The 21,728-nt window shown below is 40.0% G+C and overlaps 3 protein-coding genes across 4 annotated transcripts; 2 read left to right on the top strand and 1 right to left on the bottom strand.

Moving 5' to 3' along the window:
* Positions 1-8,437: 8,437 nt before the first annotated feature.
* Positions 8,438-10,462, bottom strand: LOC132461027 (odorant receptor 131-2-like). 2 transcript variants are annotated; one of them, XM_060056079.1, is made up of 2 exons: positions 10,049-10,462; positions 8,438-9,955 (listed from the first exon to the last, which is right to left on the bottom strand). In XM_060056079.1, the coding sequence occupies exon 2, from the start codon at positions 9,900-9,902 to the stop codon at positions 8,934-8,936; it is 969 nt and encodes a 322-aa protein (XP_059912062.1). In that variant the 5' UTR covers positions 9,903-9,955; positions 10,049-10,462; the 3' UTR covers positions 8,438-8,933. The 2 variants fall into 2 exon arrangements, with proteins under 2 accessions (XP_059912062.1, XP_059912063.1); XM_060056080.1 differs by having other exon boundaries at positions 10,103-10,462.
* A 4,998-nt stretch (positions 10,463-15,460) lies between these two features.
* LOC132461416 (odorant receptor 131-2-like) lies at positions 15,461-16,758 on the top strand. Its single transcript, XM_060056504.1, has one exon. The coding sequence runs from the start codon at positions 15,461-15,463 to the stop codon at positions 16,460-16,462; it is 1,002 nt and encodes a 333-aa protein (XP_059912487.1). The 3' UTR covers positions 16,463-16,758.
* Positions 16,759-19,030: 2,272 nt separating this feature from the next.
* On the top strand, positions 19,031-20,850 carry LOC132461026 (odorant receptor 131-2-like). The gene has a single exon (XM_060056077.1). It carries the CDS (start codon positions 19,344-19,346, stop codon positions 20,319-20,321), a length of 978 nt encoding a protein of 325 aa, XP_059912060.1. The 5' UTR covers positions 19,031-19,343; the 3' UTR covers positions 20,322-20,850.
* The last annotated feature ends 878 nt before the right edge of the window (positions 20,851-21,728 follow it).

Below are 21,728 nucleotides of genomic sequence, written 5' to 3'. Positions count from 1 at the left end.
AGAAACTATGTGCTCATGAAATAACAGTGCCACAAAAACAAATGTGTCATCGGTCTCTTGACAGGATGTCAGGTGACTCAAAATACAGGGGTTAAGAGTTGTCAGTTCACAAATCTTTGATCAAATCAATATCAATCACTTTTTTAATTGCCATGTGGTAGTTTTAGTAAAGAAAATGTGCTTGATATTTGCTCTGCATTTACTGCAAAGCTCTGAGACGATTTATTTTTTGCTCATGTTTGACTGTATGTCGATGATTGTGGATGAATGTTTTTGGTCTGACCCCACAATATAATTTTCCTTTAAAAAAGTAACCGTGTATCTTTTAAAGGTTTGCCATCAACAGCTTATCTGTTAGTGACCAAGAAATATTTAATTCTGCTGTCAAGCATGGTCTGAGAGCAAGCATAATATTATTGTAATCATCTTTCCACTTTAGGCTTATGATGGGAAAAGGCCAAGATTTGCATTTTCTTTGTTGAGTTCAGTTGGTTCTATTTGGAGTTTGACGCATGGAGAACCTATCTACTGTTTGAATGATTATCTTACGCCACGTCCTGCCACACGGTCCAACACCCCCATCTAGTGGCCGCTTGGCGCCACTGGTCCTCACTCCTTCTACACACCTGTCTGCAATCTACAATCACCGTTCCCTACTTCAGCCAGGGATCTCCAATCAGCCGGCACTAGTTCGTCGTTTACCACTACTCAGTTAGTGTCGGTCCTACCAGTGTTATCCTTATGGCGCGTTTCCACTGCAGGGTGCGGAACGGATCGGATCGCAAAGGTGCGGGTCGGGTCGCGTTTCCACCGCCAAAAGTGGGCGTGACCCGGACTTTGCCGTACCCGTTCCGGCCCCATTCTCGGGACTCCTCCGTTGCGGTACCCAAAACGAGACCAGACGCCTGAAAGGGTCCCGTGAAATTCTAGCTACACCCCCCCTCCGTTGATTGGTCGACAGAATCGTCACTTCCGGGTGACGCGGGGATAAAAACAAACAAACAGTAGCCTCGAGGTATTATTCTTTACAATTATGTAGCGTAAAAAGCTTGCTTGGGCGAACAAGGAGGTGGAGACGTTCGTCTGCATTCTTGGGGAGGAAGACGTTGTTTACGATGTTTACGTAGCTGCCGCGGCGATCGACATCCGGCCTACCACCAAGGGTACTGTCGGCAGTGGAAACGCGACCTCGGAACTGAGCTGTGCCCTATACCACGAAGCTCGCTGAACATACCCAGGCTTTCTTGGGAAAACCTGGCTCGACAGAGCCGCAACTCGCAATCAGAGTTAAATGGTACCACGAAGCTCACTTTAGATTCAATTAGTAGAACCAGGTTTTCCGCTTTAGGTTCAGTGCGCGTTCACGTGAAATGGGCGTTTTTTGCGTCATTTTTCTCACCTTTACGATAGATCAAGCAGTCTATATGAGTATAAGTGAAAAGATTCTGCATATTGTCTGTAAAATAACTGCCAAATGCAGAATTGTTCGCCATTAATCCAAATAGAATGATGATGATTTAAAAATGCATAAGCAACGTGCATCCTGCCTTATTCTATCATTTAGGGAATTCACTTTAAATACACCCTATTTAAGAAATGTATCGCATGTTTTCGACCGCTGAGAGGTAGCGGCTGTAGCGTAGTGGATTAGTATAAGACCCGAACGCCAGCGACCGGGGTTCAAATTCGCCGGTCTATCATCATGCATTTTACCCCCATATATGATGTGTTGCCAGCACGGCCTTGAAAATATGGGTTCAAGTTCGAAATAAGCACAAAAATATAATTCCATAAGCTTTAGTGAATAAGTATTCCATATGCATGAGAATTAGGACTTTTTAAGCTTCACATAAATTCGCGTCACTTGGGAGTCGAACCCCCCGCGCAGAAATTCAAGACTGACGCGCTACCACCACTCTAGCACTCTGTCACTGAGACACAATGCGCAACAGTAATCATTGTCTACATAAGGTCCAAAAGGACGATCAAATAACGAACACCCTCTGATGAGAATCTGTATCTCTCATGTAGAACCCCAATTTCGTTGTTTGCACAATGACAATAAAGTCTGAAATCTGAATATCGTCAGACAATGCCAAGGGATCGGTTCTGTCCCGTAAAACCCTTGTCTCTGGAGAGACGCCTGTACGAGAAGTGCGACGGGGTCCACGGGAACACCCATAAATGGTGACGCCATTGTCAGAGGAGGGGCTAGGAAGCTGCGCACGCCGATTTAAGTAGCCGATCTCCGGCTAGACTAAGGCCCAATCTCAATACTTCCCCTTACCCCTTATCTTCCCCCTTACCCTTGAAGTTGCGCGTTCATGTGAGAGCTAGTGGTGTCTCAATACCCAATTTGATCAAGATTAAGGGATAAGATTGAGTGCTATGTACCCCTTATTTTTAAGATGATTTGAGAGCTCACTTGCTCCTCCAAGGGCTATCCCAGAGCACATAGCGAAACCGGGATTTTTCAAAAAAACATGGCTGCTTGAAGCGAGGAATATTTTACAGCTATCTACACAACTTTTTATATGTTTATAATGACTCGGTTTGATCTGAAATGTGCTACACGAACGATGCATAGTATTGTAGGTCTTAACTGAAGCTTTCAAACGGTAGTTTTAGGATACAATTAGCGCGTATACCACTATACCACCACTCCATTGGCTTATATGGTAGCTTGCCAGCTAGATGCTACAGGGCCTGCAGCGGATTCGAATTGTATCCGAATCCGTTCGGTTCGTTTACCACAGTTCGGAGCATTCTGGAGATCCGCGGATTTCGGTTTCATGAAGGCATTGCCTTATGTAGCGTACTTTGCCTACTGTAGCCTACGTCCGATACAAAAGGGTGTTTAGGACCCAGCGGAATGCATTCTCTCCAGTGCTGCCCGAGCCAATGAGACTTTTCCCGCCCCTCCCTTCAGCCTGTCAGCGTTCAAAACAAACTGGGCTTTAAACTTCGTTGCGCTCGTCGCCAGAGTTCTAAGCCTCGTCGGCCGTTATCCCTTACATGTTACACTCAGTGCACCATGTTTTCAAATGCATTTAGGGGAACATTTATTGCACAAAAAAGCCTTGCAAGTTGTCTGATTGCAGTCAATTAACACATTGCAAATAGCCTGTGGGTCTCATTCATTTTTGTGTTTCTCCCCCAATCCCTCCGTCAAAGAAAAGTCCGCCTTTTTACTATCACGGACATGATCCTAATCCGAACCGTATCCGAAACCGAGGCCCAAAACGGTTATCTGAACCGAACCGTGGACACACTGATCCGTTTCACCACACACCCTCAACTCTTCAACGATGGCGGCAGCATCTAGATATATATATATATATATCGCTCTTCTTCTCTGGCTTTTATTGGCGTTTCGGCGCTCTGGTGACGGGGAAGCCAGCTGGCGACGATGAATGATGACGTACCCGAAACCGAGTGGCGTCTCATTTCATAGGGGAAAGATCTCAGCCCTTGGCCCTTACACTTGCAAGTGCTAGGGTTAAGACAAAGACAAAGATAAAGCAAAAGGGGCAAGGGGAAGCCGAAAAACTGCTCCCGACCAGGTTTGGTTGCGAGCATAAGTCACCATGGTGATACAGCGACGCTAAAATAGATAAACTTTCGTGGTACAACTAACCCAGGCTTGGAGCTCAACATACCTCGCTAACCCTCTAAGCGAGCTTCGTGGTACAGGTCCCTGGGCTATACCGCCCCCTCCCTACCGCACCCTTTGCGATCCGATCCGTTCCGCACCCTGCAGTGGAAACGCGGCATAAGTCTAGCCCGTTTTCCCTGTCCTCCAGTAACCCTTTTTCCTCCGTCTGTAGTTCTCCGTTCGTCTCCCTGACTACCTTTTGCCGAATCCCTGCCTGACTGCCTACCTGTTACCGAACCATCGCCTGCCTGACCACCGCTTGCCTAGTCCCGGCTTGTCGTTATTCCTTGCCCAATAAACCCACCTTCCCTTCCACCCCGTCTCAGCTCCTCTGTGTCAAGCGTTTGGGCCCTCTCGTTCTGTAACCTTAACAGATTAGCTATGGTGACTTAAAAACATTGATAATTTCTGGTTAATGGAAGCATTGCTTTATACTGTGTGCATGCTAATACATTTTAAAAGGTCCAAACTGAATTTACATTAACGTGTTGGAGCTGGACATGAACAAATTATGCGATAAAACTGTTCACATTAAACTACTATTTCATGTCTTGTCTTAATTTGAGAATCATGACATCAATCCCATATTTTGAACTCAGTTTGTGGTGCCATTGACTCTCGCCTATGTTTTGAACAAATGGAATGCATTAGCTGTGTTTGTTATGGCCATTCAGCGTTCTATGTATGTTGAGGACTGGGGATGAGGTTCATGGAGGAACCAGGGCCTTTCAGGACCATTTTTGACAGAAGTGGTCAAAACACATAGCAGCCTTGGTTATATAGTGAACCAACACATCAATAGATTATTATATTCCGACAATATATAAAAATAAATGTATCAGTGTTTTGTTAGAATGAAAACTTGTGAATGCAATATTTGAAATTGCATATTTGCAATTTCAATATTTGAATAGCCTACTTTCATTGGAAAAAAAGTTTGGCTTTTAATTTTTAATGTAATTAATTAAATGTTAATGTTTCTAAACATATCATGGTCCTTTTTATTCCATTAGTGGTAACTTGTTCCTACTACACACCTACATCTCCTTCCATCGGCCGTTGCATTAAAACGTTTTTGTGATAATTGAAGGAAACACATTTAATTTGGTTGTCTGTTGTCTGTCTAGTAGACATTTACATCCATTCCCTCAATAACAAAAACACATGTTCAACATGCAAATATTAACTCAATACCTTTATTTACTGATAGGCAAGCATTGTAACATTCTATATGTTCAAAACGACTTAGAAGGGGACTGGGTTACACAACATGAACATGCAGCCTTACCTCGGCGAAGAAGCTCTAACGCCTTGGGTATAAAAGTTTGAGATGCAGTTTCTCATCAAACATTTTAAGAATATACTTTCACATGGTTCTTGTTGATTTTAAGGAATATACTTTGTTTGGATGCAATAGTGTATGCACTTGTCTACCACACAAAATACAAATAGACTAAAATATTCTATAAGAAACAGGAATACATTTTGCTGAAGTAAAGGCCTATGTACTTGCTCTTCCTGTCAGATGCATTCATCCAAGAATGACGTTGATGTATTCTGAGATTTGGTTTGAGTTGCTGGAATATGGAGAAGTGAAGTTAAAGTAGTTACTTAAAAGGTGCCATGGCATGAAAATCTCACTTTATGAGGTTTTCTAACATAAATATGAGTTCCCCTAGCCTGCCTCTGGTCCCCCACTGGCTAAAACTTGCGTTCGGTGTAAAACGAGCACTAGGTTTTCTGCTCGCCTTTGAAAAAACGGAGGCTCAAGCGCGCTGATTTTGAATTCCCTGGCCCGCCCAGAGAATTTGGCCCGCCAATGAGGGTGCACTCACACTAGGCCATCTGGCCGTGGCCGTTGGCCGTTTTCACACCTAACCGTGCTCAAATGGCCCCATTGTTCTCTGGCCTGCACTCACACTAGGCCATCTGGCCCTGGCCGTGGCCGTTGGCCGTCGCAACTGTGGCCTGGCCAGGGTAGGCTCATGTACATACGTCATCATGTCGTAAGTAACACGTCATCACCAAGCGTCCGCTGCATGGACCATAATAAAGTCTGCCGCCAGTCAGAGTTCTAACAACAATGGACAACAACACAGAGAAAACAGTTCGCACTTTGCTGAGTCAGTTGCTTATTTGGATAAATGTTTACCGTTTAATGGGAAAGAAGGCTCGTCGCCTTTATTATGTCCGTGGTCGTCGCATGGACTATACGTCATCCAGCTCAGGTTGCGTAGCCGTGCGTGTGCGCGTGTCGGCTCATTAGCATCTGTACCGTAGCGGCCCGTACTGTAGCAGCACACCTCTCCCAAGTGGCCAAATTGGCCTGGCCTGGCCAGACTGGCCACACTCACACTGGCAGATTTGAGCACGGTTAGGTGTGAAAACGGCCACGGCCACGGCCAGATGGCCTAGTGTGAGTGCACCCTGAGACACAACCGTGCGAGCGCCACATGTGTGTGTGTGTGTGTGTGTGGGAATACACACTGTAATGCAAGTGTTTCTTGTCGGTTCTTTGACGTCTCTTGTATTTCCACAACGAGACTGTAGTGGGGGTTATCTCGGCCATGGTTGAGAAGGAATTGGGGGAAAGGAACTTTGGCTTTGACTCCCTGAAGTACATGAACTGCGACAAGCCGCCGGTTGCCGCGAGGCACCGTCGCCGCGAAGCACCACCGCCTGGTAGCGGGCAGCCGGCAGCAGGAAGCGCGCGGTTCAGTCTACTTCAGATTGATGTGAAAGTGAAAGAACCAGAGACGTCCCGACGAAGTCGTTTGTGATTCATAATATCGTCTGGAGGCGCACACAGCTTTTGGCCGTGATAATATGTATTATATGATATAGATATCTATGTATTATATGATATTATTTAGATATAGAGCTCCAGGACTGTAACGCAAGTGTTGTACACTTCCTTGTTATTTGGATAACCGTTCTGCTTTTGGTGTTATGGCGCATAACACGTCGGACCTTCATCTCTGGTATTTCTACAACGAGACTCGTAGTGGGGGTTATCTCAGCCATGGTTGAGAATGAATTGGGGGAAAGGAACTTTGGCTTTGACTCCCTCAAGAACATGAACCACGACATGGAGGAGAAAGGGATTGCTGGCCGCAAATCCCGCTCCCGCTTGAGCCCCGCTTCCCGCTGCCGAGGGACCGCTGCCGAGGGACCACCGCCTCGGCGCTGCAGGAGGCGGAGGTGCCTAAGCGCTGCCCGGCAACAATCCCTTTCTCCTCCATGTCGCGGTTCAGTCTACTTCAGATTGATGTGGACGTGGAAGAACCAGGAACGGAGAACCCAACGCGGTCGTTTGAGATTCATAATATCGGCTCACACAGCTTTTGGCCGTGATAATATATATTATATGATATAGATATCTATATATATGATATTATTTAGATATAGAGCTCCAGGACTCACGTGTGTTCTAGAATATTTACAGAACACGGCTAAAAGCTGTGTGCGCCTCACCATTGCGATACATCCACTGTAAACAGAATGCATGGTACCGTAGCTGCAAGCTGCTGAGGGCCACACCCCCACCCTCCTCCTTGACCCGCCTCGCTCCTCCTCATTTGCATTATAGCTACAGACACCAAAACAGCGCATTTGGGAGAAGATCAATGTGCGACTGGCTTGGAGTTGCTGTAACTCTGCACCACGGCTGAATTTCGGGAACGTCTTTGAATACTGTGTTAGTGGCCCACTAATACCTATATTACAGCATCCATAAAATAGCATGTCATGGCACCTTTAAATTATTTTCGATATTTAACACCTTTAAAACCGAGAAATTTGCAGAAAATGTATTAAGTGTATTATAGTCTAAATTGTCTGTTGTGTTCCGTAACATAATGAAGGTTACTGTTAGCAGGTGAAAGGTCGCTTATTGATTTATATATTGAGTGTAAAACTTGAATATTTCGCAATTAATTCCTAATCTGAGGTGTCGTATTAAGATCGGTCTGATAATTTGATCCCTCAAGCCGTAAATCAGACAACTAAGACACCTGGGGAGGTTGATGAGGCAAACAAACAGAGAAAACCGAAGATTCCTGAAAGTGTTCACATCTACTTTCCCATGGAGGCCTGTCAATATCGTGCTTACCAAGGTGGAGCTGGAAATTAAAAACGTATGAGATTAAACCTGCTGAGAAAACAATACACTAATATTTCCTTCTCGTGTGTTCATTTGAGAATCAAGCCTATATTTTAAACTCAGTTTGTGGTTCCTTTGACTCTCGCCTGTGTTGTGAGCAAATGGAATGCATTATCTCTGTGTGTGTTATGGCCATTAGCAATCTATGTATGATCAGGACTGGGGATGAGGTTCATGGAGGTATCAGGGTCTTTTAGGACCTTTTTGTCCCAGGAGTGGTCAAAATATATAGCAGACTTGGTAATATAGTTAACAAACACAACAATAGATTTGTTTGCTACGACAATATAAAAAAATTAATGGATTCCTTTTTTCGCTACAATGGAATCTGGTGAATACAATCTTTTAAATTACAAACCTACTGTGATTGAATAAAAAGTTTGGTTTGTAATTTTACATTGTATAAATGAAATGCAAATGTGTCTTAATATATGATGGTCCTTTTCATACCATTAGTGGTGGTTTTACTTGTTCCTACTTCAAACCTACCATGTTCTTTTTAAAACTTTGTTGTACTACTTAAACACTTTTATTTAGTTGTTTGTCTGGTAGACATTTTCATCCATTCTCTCAATAACAAAAACATATTCAACCTGTAAATATTTACTCAAGACCTTTATTAACTGATTGGTGAGCAATTTAACATTTAATGTTTTCAAACGACTTATCAGGGGACTGGGTTACATAGCCTGAACTCACACCCTTACCTCCCAGCAGAGGATAAAAAAGCTCATCTGTTTTGAAAAACATTCTGTACCGCCTTGGGTATACAAGGTTTGAGTTGGAGTTTCTAAACAAGAAAGTTTAAATCTACTTTCACACAGATTCTTGTTCATCTTAATTTTAGACTCAATATAGACTTAATATATATATAAAAAACGGGAATACATTTTACTGAAGTATAGGCCTTAGGCTGTACATGTCAGATGCATACATGCTAAAATAAGGTTGCTAGAATATGGAAAAGTGAAGCTATATCGGTTATTCAAAATTAATATTTTTTAAACTCTTTTAAAACAGAAAAATATTACCTAGAGAATTGAATAAGTGATAGTATACATTTGATGTTGTATTCTGAAACATAATTCAGCAAATTACTTGAAGGTGAAAGATTGCTTATCGATTAACATCGTGAGTGTGAAAATTGTAAATTTTAAAATTAATTCCTAATCTGAGGTGTCGTATTAAGATTGGTCTGATCATATTATCCCTCAAGCCGTAAATCAGACAACTAAGACACCTGGGGAGGTTGATGAGGCAAACAAACAGAGAAAACCGAAGATGCCTGAAAGTGATCACATCTACTTTCCCATGGAGGCCTGTCAATATCATGTTTACAAAGGTAGATGACAGACTCAGGCCCATCTGAATCATGTGCAACAGGACTGTCTTTGAAGCCTTATTGGCTGACACTTTGTCAATAGAGGCGGCCTTGGCCGCCACCATCACTCCCACGTAGGAAAGGATAATTATCAGGCCCACCGACACAAACTGAGCACACACAAAACCGCTCTCAAACTCAGAGAATATTTTCAACTGGAATATATTGGTCTCAGTGCAGAGCATGCTCATGAACTGACCAAAGGGTCTGGCATCAAGAAACTTTAACATGATAACTCTGACCAACATGTTAGCAAGGCTGATGGCCCACATCAGGGCGATGGCCCCGTATGTGGTGGGGACCGTGACGATGCTGGCGTGCCTCAGAGGGAAACATACAGCTACATATGTATCCAAAGACATCAGTGCCAGGTTGAACGGTGATATGACGGTGGTAATTATGGTCGGTATAAAAACTAGAAGGCACACTAAGCGTGTCATTAACACCATGCCAACAGCGATTAGAAACATCATCTGAGCCAATGCCATCTGTAAGGTTTCAGCCAATAGGAGGTTGTAGAGCAGGAGGTAACGGGAGGTCTCACGGAACACAGGCTTGCTTCTCAGTGTGTACAGCATCACACAGTTTATGTAGAGGAAGATGACGCATGGGATGAAAGAAACGACAACATTAACTCCTGCCTTATTCTCTGTGCTCCCGTTGGATGTAGAAGAGTTCTGTTGTAGTTGGAAGTCATTCGGCATGGCCTTCTCTCAAGTCAGAATGTAGGAAGTTCCCATCTGAAAGCAGAGTGACACTATATATACAAATATAACGTTAAGACACATAAACAGAAAAGCACACACAGGGACATAATGTCCATGATCAAGATATTTGGACGGGTTCTTACTTTTCATGTAATTATGAAAAGCAGAAATTCAGATAGTGGTTATAGACCTCTTACATCATGCTCAGAGGAAGAACCACGAAAGAAACCCATAATGCAGGAAAACCAGTACATTGAAAAAACTAAATTGTATTGTAATAATCCCACTAATACAAAAAAGGCAAAAAATAGTACTTATATAACAACAAAACAAGTTTACACAAAATGTTTGGGTTATAGAAGTGATCAACTTCTGAGGACTGCTGAGTGAAGAGGAGAATGTTTATTTTATAAATTGTCCTGAAATATTTAGATCAAACCTCCATCCATCATTTCATCATTCATGATTGACTCCACCCCCCAAAGTGTGTCGTCAGTCTGTTGACAGGATGAGATCGCCACGTGCAAAAGCAGGTCTGGGACTCACAATGCAGGGTTCAAATATGTCAGTTCACAAATCTTTGATCACATCAATATTATGAATTGTTTTATTGGCATGTGGGAGCTTTAGTAAACACGCACATGATATTTTGTCTGAATTTACTCCAAAGGTGTGAGTCAATTTTAATGTATTGCATTTTTGTGTGTGGATGGATTTCTTTTTTTTTGGTCTAACACAAACAACATCTTCCTGAAAATAAATCAACATGTACCTTTTGAAAGTTCGCCATCAAAAGCTAATCTATTTGTTACAAATACATGTTTAATCCATTCAATCAAGAATGGTCTGAAAGCAAGCCTAATAACATTATTGTAATCACCTTTCCGCTGTAGGCTTATGATGGGAAAAGGCCAAGATTTGCATCTTCTTTTGTCGAGTTGAGTTGGTTCTATTAGAAGTTTGACTTATGGTAATAAAGGAGAACCTATCTACTGTCTGAAAGATTAGCTGGGGTGACTTAAATCATTGATAATTACTGATCAATTTAAGCATTGCTTTATACTCTGTGCATGCTAATACATTTTTAAAGGTCCAATCTGAATTAATTTTGACGTGTTGGAGCTGGCAATGAAGAAATTATGAGATGAAAATGGTTGTGAATACATTAAACTAATATTTCATTGTTTTGTGTTCATTTGGGAAACAATGTTTTGAGCAAGTGGAATGTCCTTTCTATGACCATTTTGTCCGGAGAGTGGTAGTAGTCTTGGTAATACAGTAAATGAACACAACAATACATTTCTACAAGTCTTTTGGCACAACAAAACTCAATACAATATTTAGTATTGCAAAGCCTGCTGTGTGATTGTATAAAAAGTCTGGTTCGTAATTTTACATTTAATAAATAAAATGTAATTGTTTCCTATTATTTCATGGTCGTTTTTATACCATTAATGGTGGTTTAACTTGTTCCTACTTCAAACCTACCATCTGCTTTTTAAAACTTTGTTAAAGAAAACACATTTAATTTGGTGTCTGTTGGGTAGATATTTACATTCATTCCCTAAATAACAAAAACATATTCAACCTGTAAATATTTACTCAAGACCTTTATTAACTGATCGCTGAGCATTTTAATATTTAATGTGTTCAAATGAGTAAGCAGGGGACTGGGTTACACAGCATGAACTCGCACCCTTACCTCCCAGCAGAGGGAGAATCAGTTCTGATGGATCCCCAAAGACCTCGCCTGGGGTATAGACAGTTTGAGTTTGAGTTTCTAAACAAGAAAGTCAAGGAATCAACTCTCACACTAGTTCTTGTTGATCTTCATTTTAGATGCACCTAAAGGAATGCATTTTGTTTGGATGTTATGCACTAATAATATAAATAGACTAAATACATTTATAAGGATCAGGAATTAAATAGAGGCCTATGTATTTAATGTAAATGTAATAATATTTACTCAACATATGCAATAATAAGGTTATGGATTCAATTTTTTGGGTTTCGAATTGTTCAGACTTTAATTCAAACTTTTTAAGATTACTCCAAACCCACGGGCGCTTTTAAATGTTGTCGCGCGGCCCCAATACTGTTTCTTATAAACAACGCTTTTCAATCAAATAAATTGTTTCTTGAGGCCACACAGCCTTGATTAGCTCTGGGCCTCAGCTGGGTGATTGCCTATTTTCCTCAGCTTACACCAAAAAAATATGAGCACACATTCGTGCAGCTGAAGCGACATTCTGCCCCTTTCATTGAGACAGGCTATCAAATTGTATACATTGTATGTTGGGTTGTGAGAACTGATATTCTACCAGCAGAGTATAAAAAAAATTTAGCTGAGGAGGATCACATTTTAAAACAGAAAACTCTGAGTTTATAGTATTTGACATTCTATGGATGACCACATATAACGCAGTCGTAAGCTTCTTGTGCCTTTTAAGCTTTTAAACATGAAGGGTTTCTGTCTTCTGCCCACTAACTTATTGCAGATGGATCAGAAAGTTAGTCTCCGTTTGTCAAAGTAAATTTGTTTTGGTAGAATTTCAGATCTTTGGTAGCTCATGCCCATTCATATATTTATAAACTTTTACAATTCACCATTCTGTCATTGGCAAAATGTGCACACAAATCTATGTAATTCATCAAAGTTAATAAACTGTAAACATGTCTATTGACAATGGTACTTTGTTCCCTGTGCCTCCCTCTGGTAGTGTGGCCAGGGGTAACACACAACATCTAAATCCTTTTCCCCTCAATGCAAAAAACTATAATGCAACACATATTTACTAAAAACTTTATGAACTGATTGGTAAGCATTTTAATATTTAATGTTTCCTAATGAGTTAGCAGGGGAATGGTTTACACAGCAGAAACATAAATCATTACCTCCCTGCAGAGAGTGTACAGAAGCCCATCGGCCCTGATGGATCCCTGATGACATTTTGTACTTCCTTGGGTATTAGCATCCCACAAGTTTGACTGGTTGCTTCTAAGCAACAAGAAAGTTAAGAGTCTCCTTTCTCCTTGGTTGTTGTTGATCCTTAATTTGGATGTAAACTTGCAATGTTCTAGTTTTCCATGACTGATTTAGAAGAAAGGCCTGTAGTTTTAACAGTTTAATTGATACATCACTGGTTGCTTTCAAAACTCTGCACAGTGCGCTCATGAATGACCCACTAGATGGAAAATTTATCGATTTGAGTGTTCTTGATTCCTCCACATTAGTGAGCTGAAATGGGTACCACGAACATACACAACACATTAGCACAGCCACAATAGTATTGTCTGAACAGTAAATTTGCAAATTAACACTTGTTTAATGGCACACTTCCCATTACTTTTGCATGCTATGTCTTAGTGTTGACCTATAAAAGGTCACCAAGTGGAAGTCTAAATGTGGAAAGGAATGATTTAACGAAAAAGAAAAAATAAGAAAGTTGTTTCCTTGATTGCCATTACCATATTTCCTACATGCCACTTTATCCATTGTTGACATTAAAAGCGTTGATACACAATTTGTTTTTATTGCAAAGGTCAGATTTCTTTGTTTGGGTGTTAATATCGCAGCTGTCTTTCATGTTTGTATAAACCGAGTGACTAGAAGACCAGCCAGCGCTATATTAATTGTGAGGAATGTCGATGTACAGTAACGCCAACAACACGTGAATTCCGATATAACTGTTCACACTGAGGTAGCATTGCAAAAACACAGAGGTGTATTATAGTCAGGACCACATATGAAAGTCGCCTTAATCAGAATGGGAAATAAATTTAGTACCACTGGATTTGTGCTGTTTGCACTGTTCTGAGAAAAGAGTTCACATGAGCAAACATATTTTTTCCTGGATTAGGACCGTTCATCCTTGGAGTGGGAATGAGGGTGTGCAGTGTGAACAGAGCCCTTTGTTGTGTCATATAATGTATAGCAGAGAATACCGAACACGTGTGGGGATTTTTTAAGGCGGAACTTGTATTTTCATTTAATCCTTCACCAACCATTAAAGCAGGGGTTCTCAAAGTTTTCTTTATATTTATTTAATTTTGTTTAAATTAATATTGACCTAATAATAAAATAAAATAAATGTATATATATATTAGAGCTGTCAGTTAAACGCGTTATTAACGGCGTTAACGCAAACCACTTTTAACGGCGTTAAAATTTGTATCGCGCGATTAACGCAATTCTTTTATTTAAATTTTTTTTTTTTTTTTTTCTTTGGCTCAAAACAAAGAAGCAGTAGCCTGACTGCTATGTTCAAATGACATTAGTTCAAAGCAGTCGTTTAATTGCACTATAGGCTCTTTTTTTGTATCGTCCTGTTTTGATCAGTATATGCCAATGTTGTTATCAATAAAAAATCATTTGCACAAGGCAAGCCGATGCACTTCACCATGTTGATAAGAGAATTACAATGAGAAGAATTATGGGACAAAGAAATCAAGGGATATTTAGCATAGAAAAAGAATTTGCGATTGATCGCGATTAATCGTGAGTTAACTATGACATTAATGCGATTAATCACGATTAAATATTTTAATCGCTTGACAGCTCTAATATATATATATATATATATTTTTTTTTACTTACATCTGTATGTCATTGCGGGCCGCCAGGAATGTTTCTGCGGGCCGCACTTTGAGAACCAATGCATCAGAGCATGCATTAAGAAGGCGATGATATCGCAATAGTAAATAACCATTAAAACAAATGAGGCACTTGAGTATGGACGTATTTGGGTTAAAGTAAGAGTAATAATGGAGGAAAGAGAAAGTGGAGTATTTCGTTACGTCAAGTCCTCTATCCTGTAATATTTCTGAGGGACTCAAGTTATTCAATATTCTTCAATATTCTTCGGTTTAAATAATTTGTTCATAAATTACATAATAATAATCTAATAACACTTGTTTTCATGTGTTCATTTGTAATACTAAACTATGATAGAGCATTTAAAATAGGTGTGGAGATAGAGCGCTATATACAGGTGCACATATCGCCATCTAGAGCTCTATGCTATTTTGCATCCACATTTTAATAATTGTTCAAGACACAAGTAAAAAAAAAATATTTGTGGATCTGTAAATATCCACAAATAACATATCATTTTGTCGACCATCCATTCAATGTGAATTGTCTACTTTGGCTTACAATTTCAAGGTTAAGTAGGGGTTGTTTGTCTGCCTGAATCCATGTGAATAGTCTTATAGAAAATAGTGATTTAATGTAATTTATATTGCTAAATAATACTCATCCCCCTTGAATATATTCATGAGAAAAAAAATTAACTCATCCTGGATGACGTATGTTCTAAAATAATTGACAATCTATATACAGGGAGGATGAGCACGGCAAACGACCAGACCACACAGGGCTGGAGCAGCACCAGTTCAGTTGACTCTAACCTGTTAGACTTTTATGAATGGGATTTTCTTGTTTTCATTCAAATTTAAACCATTTAGCTTCTTTACATGATATTGTTGATTTTGGTCTGTTTAGGGAACATATGAATGTTTTCATATTTTTTTTATCATTTGTAACATTGTTGTTCATGGCCTTTTTTATTCCAGATGTAAGGCTCGGTGCAGGACATTTGAGGGCTAATGTCAGCAATGGTTTGCCATATGTAGAAAATCAAGAATATATTTTGTTCACCACTTTATCTGTGGGGTTAGGCTGTACTTTTCTATGCTTGAACTGTGTTCTCCTGTACACCTTGAGGAGCAAGCCAGTTTTTCGTGAGACATCCCGTTACATTCTGTTGTATAATCTGCTCTTTGCCGATACTGCTCATCTTGCATTAAGTTTGTTATTGTACATACTGGCTGTAAGCAGACTTAAGCTAACAATGTCTGTTTGTGGTTTGCTTACCATGTTCTCTATTTACGTTGATTCGATCTCTCCTCTTACTCTGGCAGTGATGTCCGTGGAGAGATATGTGGCTGTGTGCTTTCCTCTGAGATATGCAGACCTTGTCACCATCAGAAACACAGGAGCAGCCATTGCTGCTGTGTGGACGGTCTGTTCTCTCAATATCGTCATACGGGTGTTAATACTTGTTGTTTGGCGACCGGACTATGAATTGAATGAGAAAATGAAGGACTTCTGCTCAAAAGAGGCACTGTTTCTGACACCAATGACTAAACATTTTGATGAAGCATATTCCGGTTTTGTGTTTTTATTTGGGGGCCTTGCAATTTTATTCTCTTATGTTGGTGTGACTCTGGTTGCCAGGTCAGCCTCGTCAGACAAAGCTTCCGTCAGAAAGGCAGGAAAAACTGTTTTACTTCATTTCTTTCAGTTGGTCCTGATACTAACCTTCACCCTCAATTCTATCATCCTCACATCCTTTGCAAGACAATTGGACAGAAAAACGTTGGTGCGTTTGTACAATATAATCTTTGTGTGTTTGAATCTATTTCCCAGGTGTCTAAGTGCTCTCATTTATGGCCTCAGGGACCAAACGCTCAGACCAGCCCTCCTGAACAACATCGGTTGTCAGTTAAGATGCTTGGTCGGCCCAAACAAGACTAAATTCAGAAAAAGAACCTAGGGAAGCTGATTGGGATGGCACACCTCCCATTACTTTTGCATGCCATGTCTTAGTTGTGACCTTTAAAAGGTCACTAAGTGGAAGAACATTTTTAGAAAAGAATGATTTAACAAAAAGGAAAAAATAAGAAAGTTGTTTCCTTGATTTACTTTTTGCCACATACCACTGCATCCTTTGTTAACAGTGCAAGCCTTGATATTACATTTATTTGTATTGCCCAGGTCCTATTTCTTTGTTTGGGTGTGAAAATTGCAGCTGTTTTTCATGTTTATACAAACCGAGTGACTAGAAGGCCAGCCAGCACTATATTAATTGTGAAGAATGTCAATGTACAGTAACATCAACGACGCATCAATTCCGATATAACTTCACACTGAGGTAGCATTGCAAAAACACATGTATTATAGTCTGGACCACATATGAAAGTGGCCTTTATCCGAATTGGAAATAAATCATGTTCCATCGGATTTGTGCTATTCACAATGTTCTGAAAAAATATTTATCCGAGTCGCATATGAGCAAATATTTGCTCATGGATTAGGACATCTTATCCTTGCAGTGGGAACGAGGGAGAATCAGTTCTGATGGATCCCCAAAGACCTCGCCTGGGGTATAGACAGTTTGAGTTTGAGTTTCTAAACAAGAAAGTCAAGGAATCAACTCTCACACTAGTTCTTGTTGATCTTCATTTTAGATGCACCTAAAGGAATGCATTTTGTTTGGATGTTATGCACTAATAATATAAATAGACTAAATACATTTATAAGGATCAGGAATTAAATAGAGGCCTATGTATTTAATGTAAATGTAATAATATTTACTCAACATATGCAATAATAAGGTTATGGATTCAATTTTTTGGGTTTCGAATTGTTCAGACTTTAATTCAAACTTTTTAAGATTACTCCAAACCCACGGGTGCTTTTAAATGTTGTCGCGCGGCCCTAATACTGTTTCTTATAAACAACGCTTTTCAATCAAATAAATTGTTTCTTGAGGCCACACAGCCTTGATTAGCTCTGGGCCTCAGCTGGGTGATTGCCTATTTTCCTCAGCTTACACCAAAAAAATATGAGCACACATTCGTGCAGCTGAAGCGACATTCTGCCCCTTTCATTGAGACAGGCTATCAAATTGTATACATTGTATGTTGGGTTGTGAGAACTGATATTCTACCAGCAGAGTATAAAAAAAATTTAGCTGAGGAGGATCACATTTTAAAACAGAAAACTCTGAGTTTATGGTATTTGACATTCTATGGATGACCACAGATAACGCAGTCGTAAGCTTCTTGTGCCTTTTAAGCTTTTAAACATGAAGGGTTTCTGTCTTCTGCCCACTAACTTATTGCAGATGGATCAGAAAGTTAGTCTCCGTTTGTCAAAGTAAATTTGTTTTGGTAGAATTTCAGATCTTTGGTAGCTCATGCCCATTCATATATTTATAAACTATTACAATTCGCCATTCTGTCATTGGCAAAATGTGCACACAAATCTATGTAATTCATCAAAGTTAATAAACTGTAAACATGTCTATTGACAATGGTACTTTGTTCCCTGTGCCTCCCTCTGGTAGTGTGGCCAGGGGTAACACACAACATCTAAATCCTTTTCCCCTCAATGCAAAAAACTATAATGCATAAACTATAACACATATTTACTAAAAACTTTATGAACTGATTGGTAAGCATTTTAATATTTAATGTTTCCTAATGAGTTAGCAGGGGAATGGTTTACACAGCAGAAACATAAATCATTACCTCCCTGCAGAGAGTGTACAGAAGCCCATCGGCCCTGATGGATCCCTGATGACATTTTGTACTTCCTTGGGTATTAGCATCCCACAAGTTTGACTGGTTGCTTCTAAGCAACAAGAAAGTTAAGAGTCTCCTTTCTCCTTGGTTGTTGTTGATCCTTAATTTGGATGTAAACTTGCAGTGTTCTAGTTTTCCATGACTGATCTAGAAGAAAGGCCTGTAGTTTTAACAGTTTAATGAATACATCACTGGTTGCTTTCAAGAAAAAGGCCTTTGATTCATGGTTATAGTCCCAACGTGTGTCTGGGTTAGAGTCCTAGAATAGAGTCCTATTATAGAATAAGAGTCCTAGAACAGAAATTGACTACAATCCGGGTTGGAGTCCCATAGAAAGGACCCAGTTCCTTTAGGTCGGGTTGGAGTTCCGATGTGGGTACCAGAGAGACTGATTTTAAATACATTGCACTTTCTATTTTACTCATTTCTTTGCATATGTTTTCTTTTACTTATCTATTATTTTATTTTATTGTATGACAATGTTTATATGTGAAGCACTTTGAGTCTGCCTTGTGTAAGTGCTATATTAATAAAGTGGCCTTGCCTTGCCTATGCTTTTTTCGCATCCACAATTTAATAATTGTAAAAAACACAAGTAAAGATTCTTTATTTGTGGATCTGGAAATACCCACAAAGTTATCCATTTTTATTGAGCATACATTCAAATGTGAATGTTCTACTTTGGGTTAAGTTAAATACGGGTTTTCCCTCTGCTTGAATCCATGTGAATAGTCTTATGGAAAAATAATGATTTAATGTAATTTGCATGGGTAAACAAAACTCATCCCCCGTGTAACACATTTAGAAAAAAATAATTGCGTCATACTGGAGGACATATGTTCTGAGCAGGGCAAACGGTGATGAGCAGGGCTAACGGCCAGACCACACAGGGGCTGGAGCAGCACCGGTTCAGTTGACTCTAACTTGGTACACTCTTATGAATCTGAATTCTTGTTTTTTTTATTCAAATTTAAATAATTTTGCTTCTCTGCATGATATTGTTGATCTTTTTTTTTTTTTTATCCTTTGTAACATTGTTGTTCAATAACTTTTGTGATTACAGCTGTAATGCCGGATGCTGGATATTTTAGGGCTAATGTAAGTGCTGGTCTGCAGTATCAAGCACAACAAGAATTTATTTTGTTCACCACTTTATCTCTGGGGTTGAGCTGTAATTTCCTCTGCTTGAACTGTGTTCTCCTGTACACCTTGAGGAGCAAGCCAGTTTTTTGTGAGACGCCCCGTTACATACTGTTGTATAACTTGCTCTTTTCAGATACTGCTCATGTTGCATTAAGTTTGATAATGTACATACTGGCTGTAAGTAGACTTAAGCTAACAATGTACGTTTGTGGTTTCGTAACAATGCTCTCTACTTTGGTCCAAGCCGTCTCTCCTCTTACTCTGGCAGTGATGTCCATTGAGAGATATGTGGCTGTGTGCTTTCCTCTGAGACATGCAGACCTCGTCTCCGTCAGAAACACCAGAGCAGCCATTGCTGCTGTGTGGACGGTCTGTTCTCTCAATATCGTCATACGGGTGTTCATACTTGTTGTTTGGCGACCTGACTATGCATATAATGAGAAAATGAAGGACTTCTGCTCAAAAGAGGCACTGTTTCTGACACCCATGTCTAGACGTGTAGATGAAGCATATTCCGGTTCTGTGTTTTCATTTGGGGGACTTGCCATTTTATTTTCTTATGTTGGTGTGACACTGGTTGCCAGGTCAGCCTCATCAGACAAAGCTTCTGCCAGCAAGGCAAGAAAAACTGTTTTACTTCATTTCTTTCAGTTGGTCCTGATACTAACATTCACCTTCAGTTCTATGATTATAACAGCCATTGCAAGAAAGGTGGACAGAATAACTTTGGTGCGTTTGTACAATATAATCTTTGTGTGTTTGAATATATTTCCCAGGTGTCTCAGTGCTCTCATTTATGGCCTCAGGGACCAAACCATCAGACCAGCCCTCCTGAACAACATCTGCTGTCAGATAAGATGCTTGGTCGGCCCCCTCAAGTCAAAGGTCCGAAAAATAACCTAGGATAGCCGATTAGGATGGCACATCTCTTATGACTTCTGCACTAAAAATTATGCTTTGGTTAGAACCATCTTAGTGGGACTATTATAAGATAAACCATATAAATGGTCCCCCAGTGGAAGAACTTTTTTGGAAAATAATGATTTAACGAAAAGGGAAAATGTATAAAAATTGTTGCTTTTGCTCTGATTTAGTGATTTATTTGTAAAGAATTTAACTATTTTCAACCGGCTAAATGATGACTGATTCACCATCTCCACTTTTTAGAAATCCACATTTCTAAAAAAGTATCTTGCTCTAGTTGTTGCCATCGTTATGAACACCCTAGCTGAAGGGAAACACACACAGCAACTGTATTTGAAATAATGTAGAAATGATTACCTTAACATTCACCAACACACCAACTATTACAGTAAAAGTTGATGACTGCATTGTAAATACATAACACAAATCTTGATATTAAGGTAAACTTTTCTGTGACCATGATAACCAAATCGACAAATATAAACTTTGGTATTGCTTTAAAAAATAAACATACAATTTGAGTTGTATAAACTGTTGGAATTATAATTACCATTATTATTACCATTTTGACCGGGGGAGCCCAAGCGCAGACGCAGCAATTAAATCAGAGGTTTAATGTAATGATACGCTACAGGCACGTAGTGCAAGTAGCCTAGATGAGCACATAGGGTGTATGGCAGGCCGGTACGGGGTTCGTGATCCTGGGTCAAGGGGAACACAGAGATAATGAACAGGAGGAAATATGGAACACAAAATATATTTAATAATACGAACTTCACTAATGCCTGGTTATCTAGCACTGTTGTTGAAACAACGATCTGTCGATAAGTGGGTGAAAAACCGGGGTTTAAGAAGAGCCGAGATGATGACTGGAGATGGATGGCAAGTGTGCATGTCAAACAGGTTTAGAACAGAGGAAAACGAATCAAAGCCTGGCCCATTGCACCGACAATAAGACACCAGGAGGGGGAGACAGAGCAATGTAGGGTACGGCCAAGGCCGTAACGCTTAGAATACGTTAATATTACATATTGTGTTCTATTATTCGCCTTTGAGCTCCAGGACTATTCATCTGTGGCAGCCAACGTAGATTCATCTCAATGAGATCAAGATTTGCTTGAAAATCTTTCTCATGAATTAAATTGAACTTAAATTAAAAAAAAAGCTCCCCACGAACTCTGCTTGCTCCATGCCACTTTGGTGGCTGCCACTCCACCACGTAGGTGGCATTAACTGGGGTCCTCCAACAATCAGGAGACAGGGTGATGTTGTTAGTGTTCTTACATCTTTGTTTCTTCAACAGTTAAAGCAGTAGAGAGCAGTTGCAGAGAAATTATGGCACCCTAAATTATCCGTCAAAGGCTCGCCAAAGAAATCTCGCGAGAC

Source organism: Gadus macrocephalus, chromosome 7 (assembly GCF_031168955.1).
Source record: "Gadus macrocephalus chromosome 7, ASM3116895v1".
Classification (NCBI taxonomy): domain Eukaryota; kingdom Metazoa; phylum Chordata; class Actinopteri; order Gadiformes; family Gadidae; genus Gadus; species Gadus macrocephalus.
The sequence above is the reverse complement of the archived record's forward strand: the minus strand, read 5'-3'. Positions and strand labels throughout refer to the sequence as shown.

Bases quoted from the DNA above. Each gene is read 5' to 3' on its own strand.
- LOC132461027 (XM_060056079.1), bottom strand. From the start codon at position 9,902: ATGCCGAATGACTTCCAACTACAACAGAACTCTTCTACATCCAACGGG.
- LOC132461416 (XM_060056504.1), top strand. From the start codon at position 15,461: ATGGCCTTTTTTATTCCAGATGTAAGGCTCGGTGCAGGACATTTGAGG.
- LOC132461026 (XM_060056077.1), top strand. From the start codon at position 19,344: ATGCCGGATGCTGGATATTTTAGGGCTAATGTAAGTGCTGGTCTGCAG.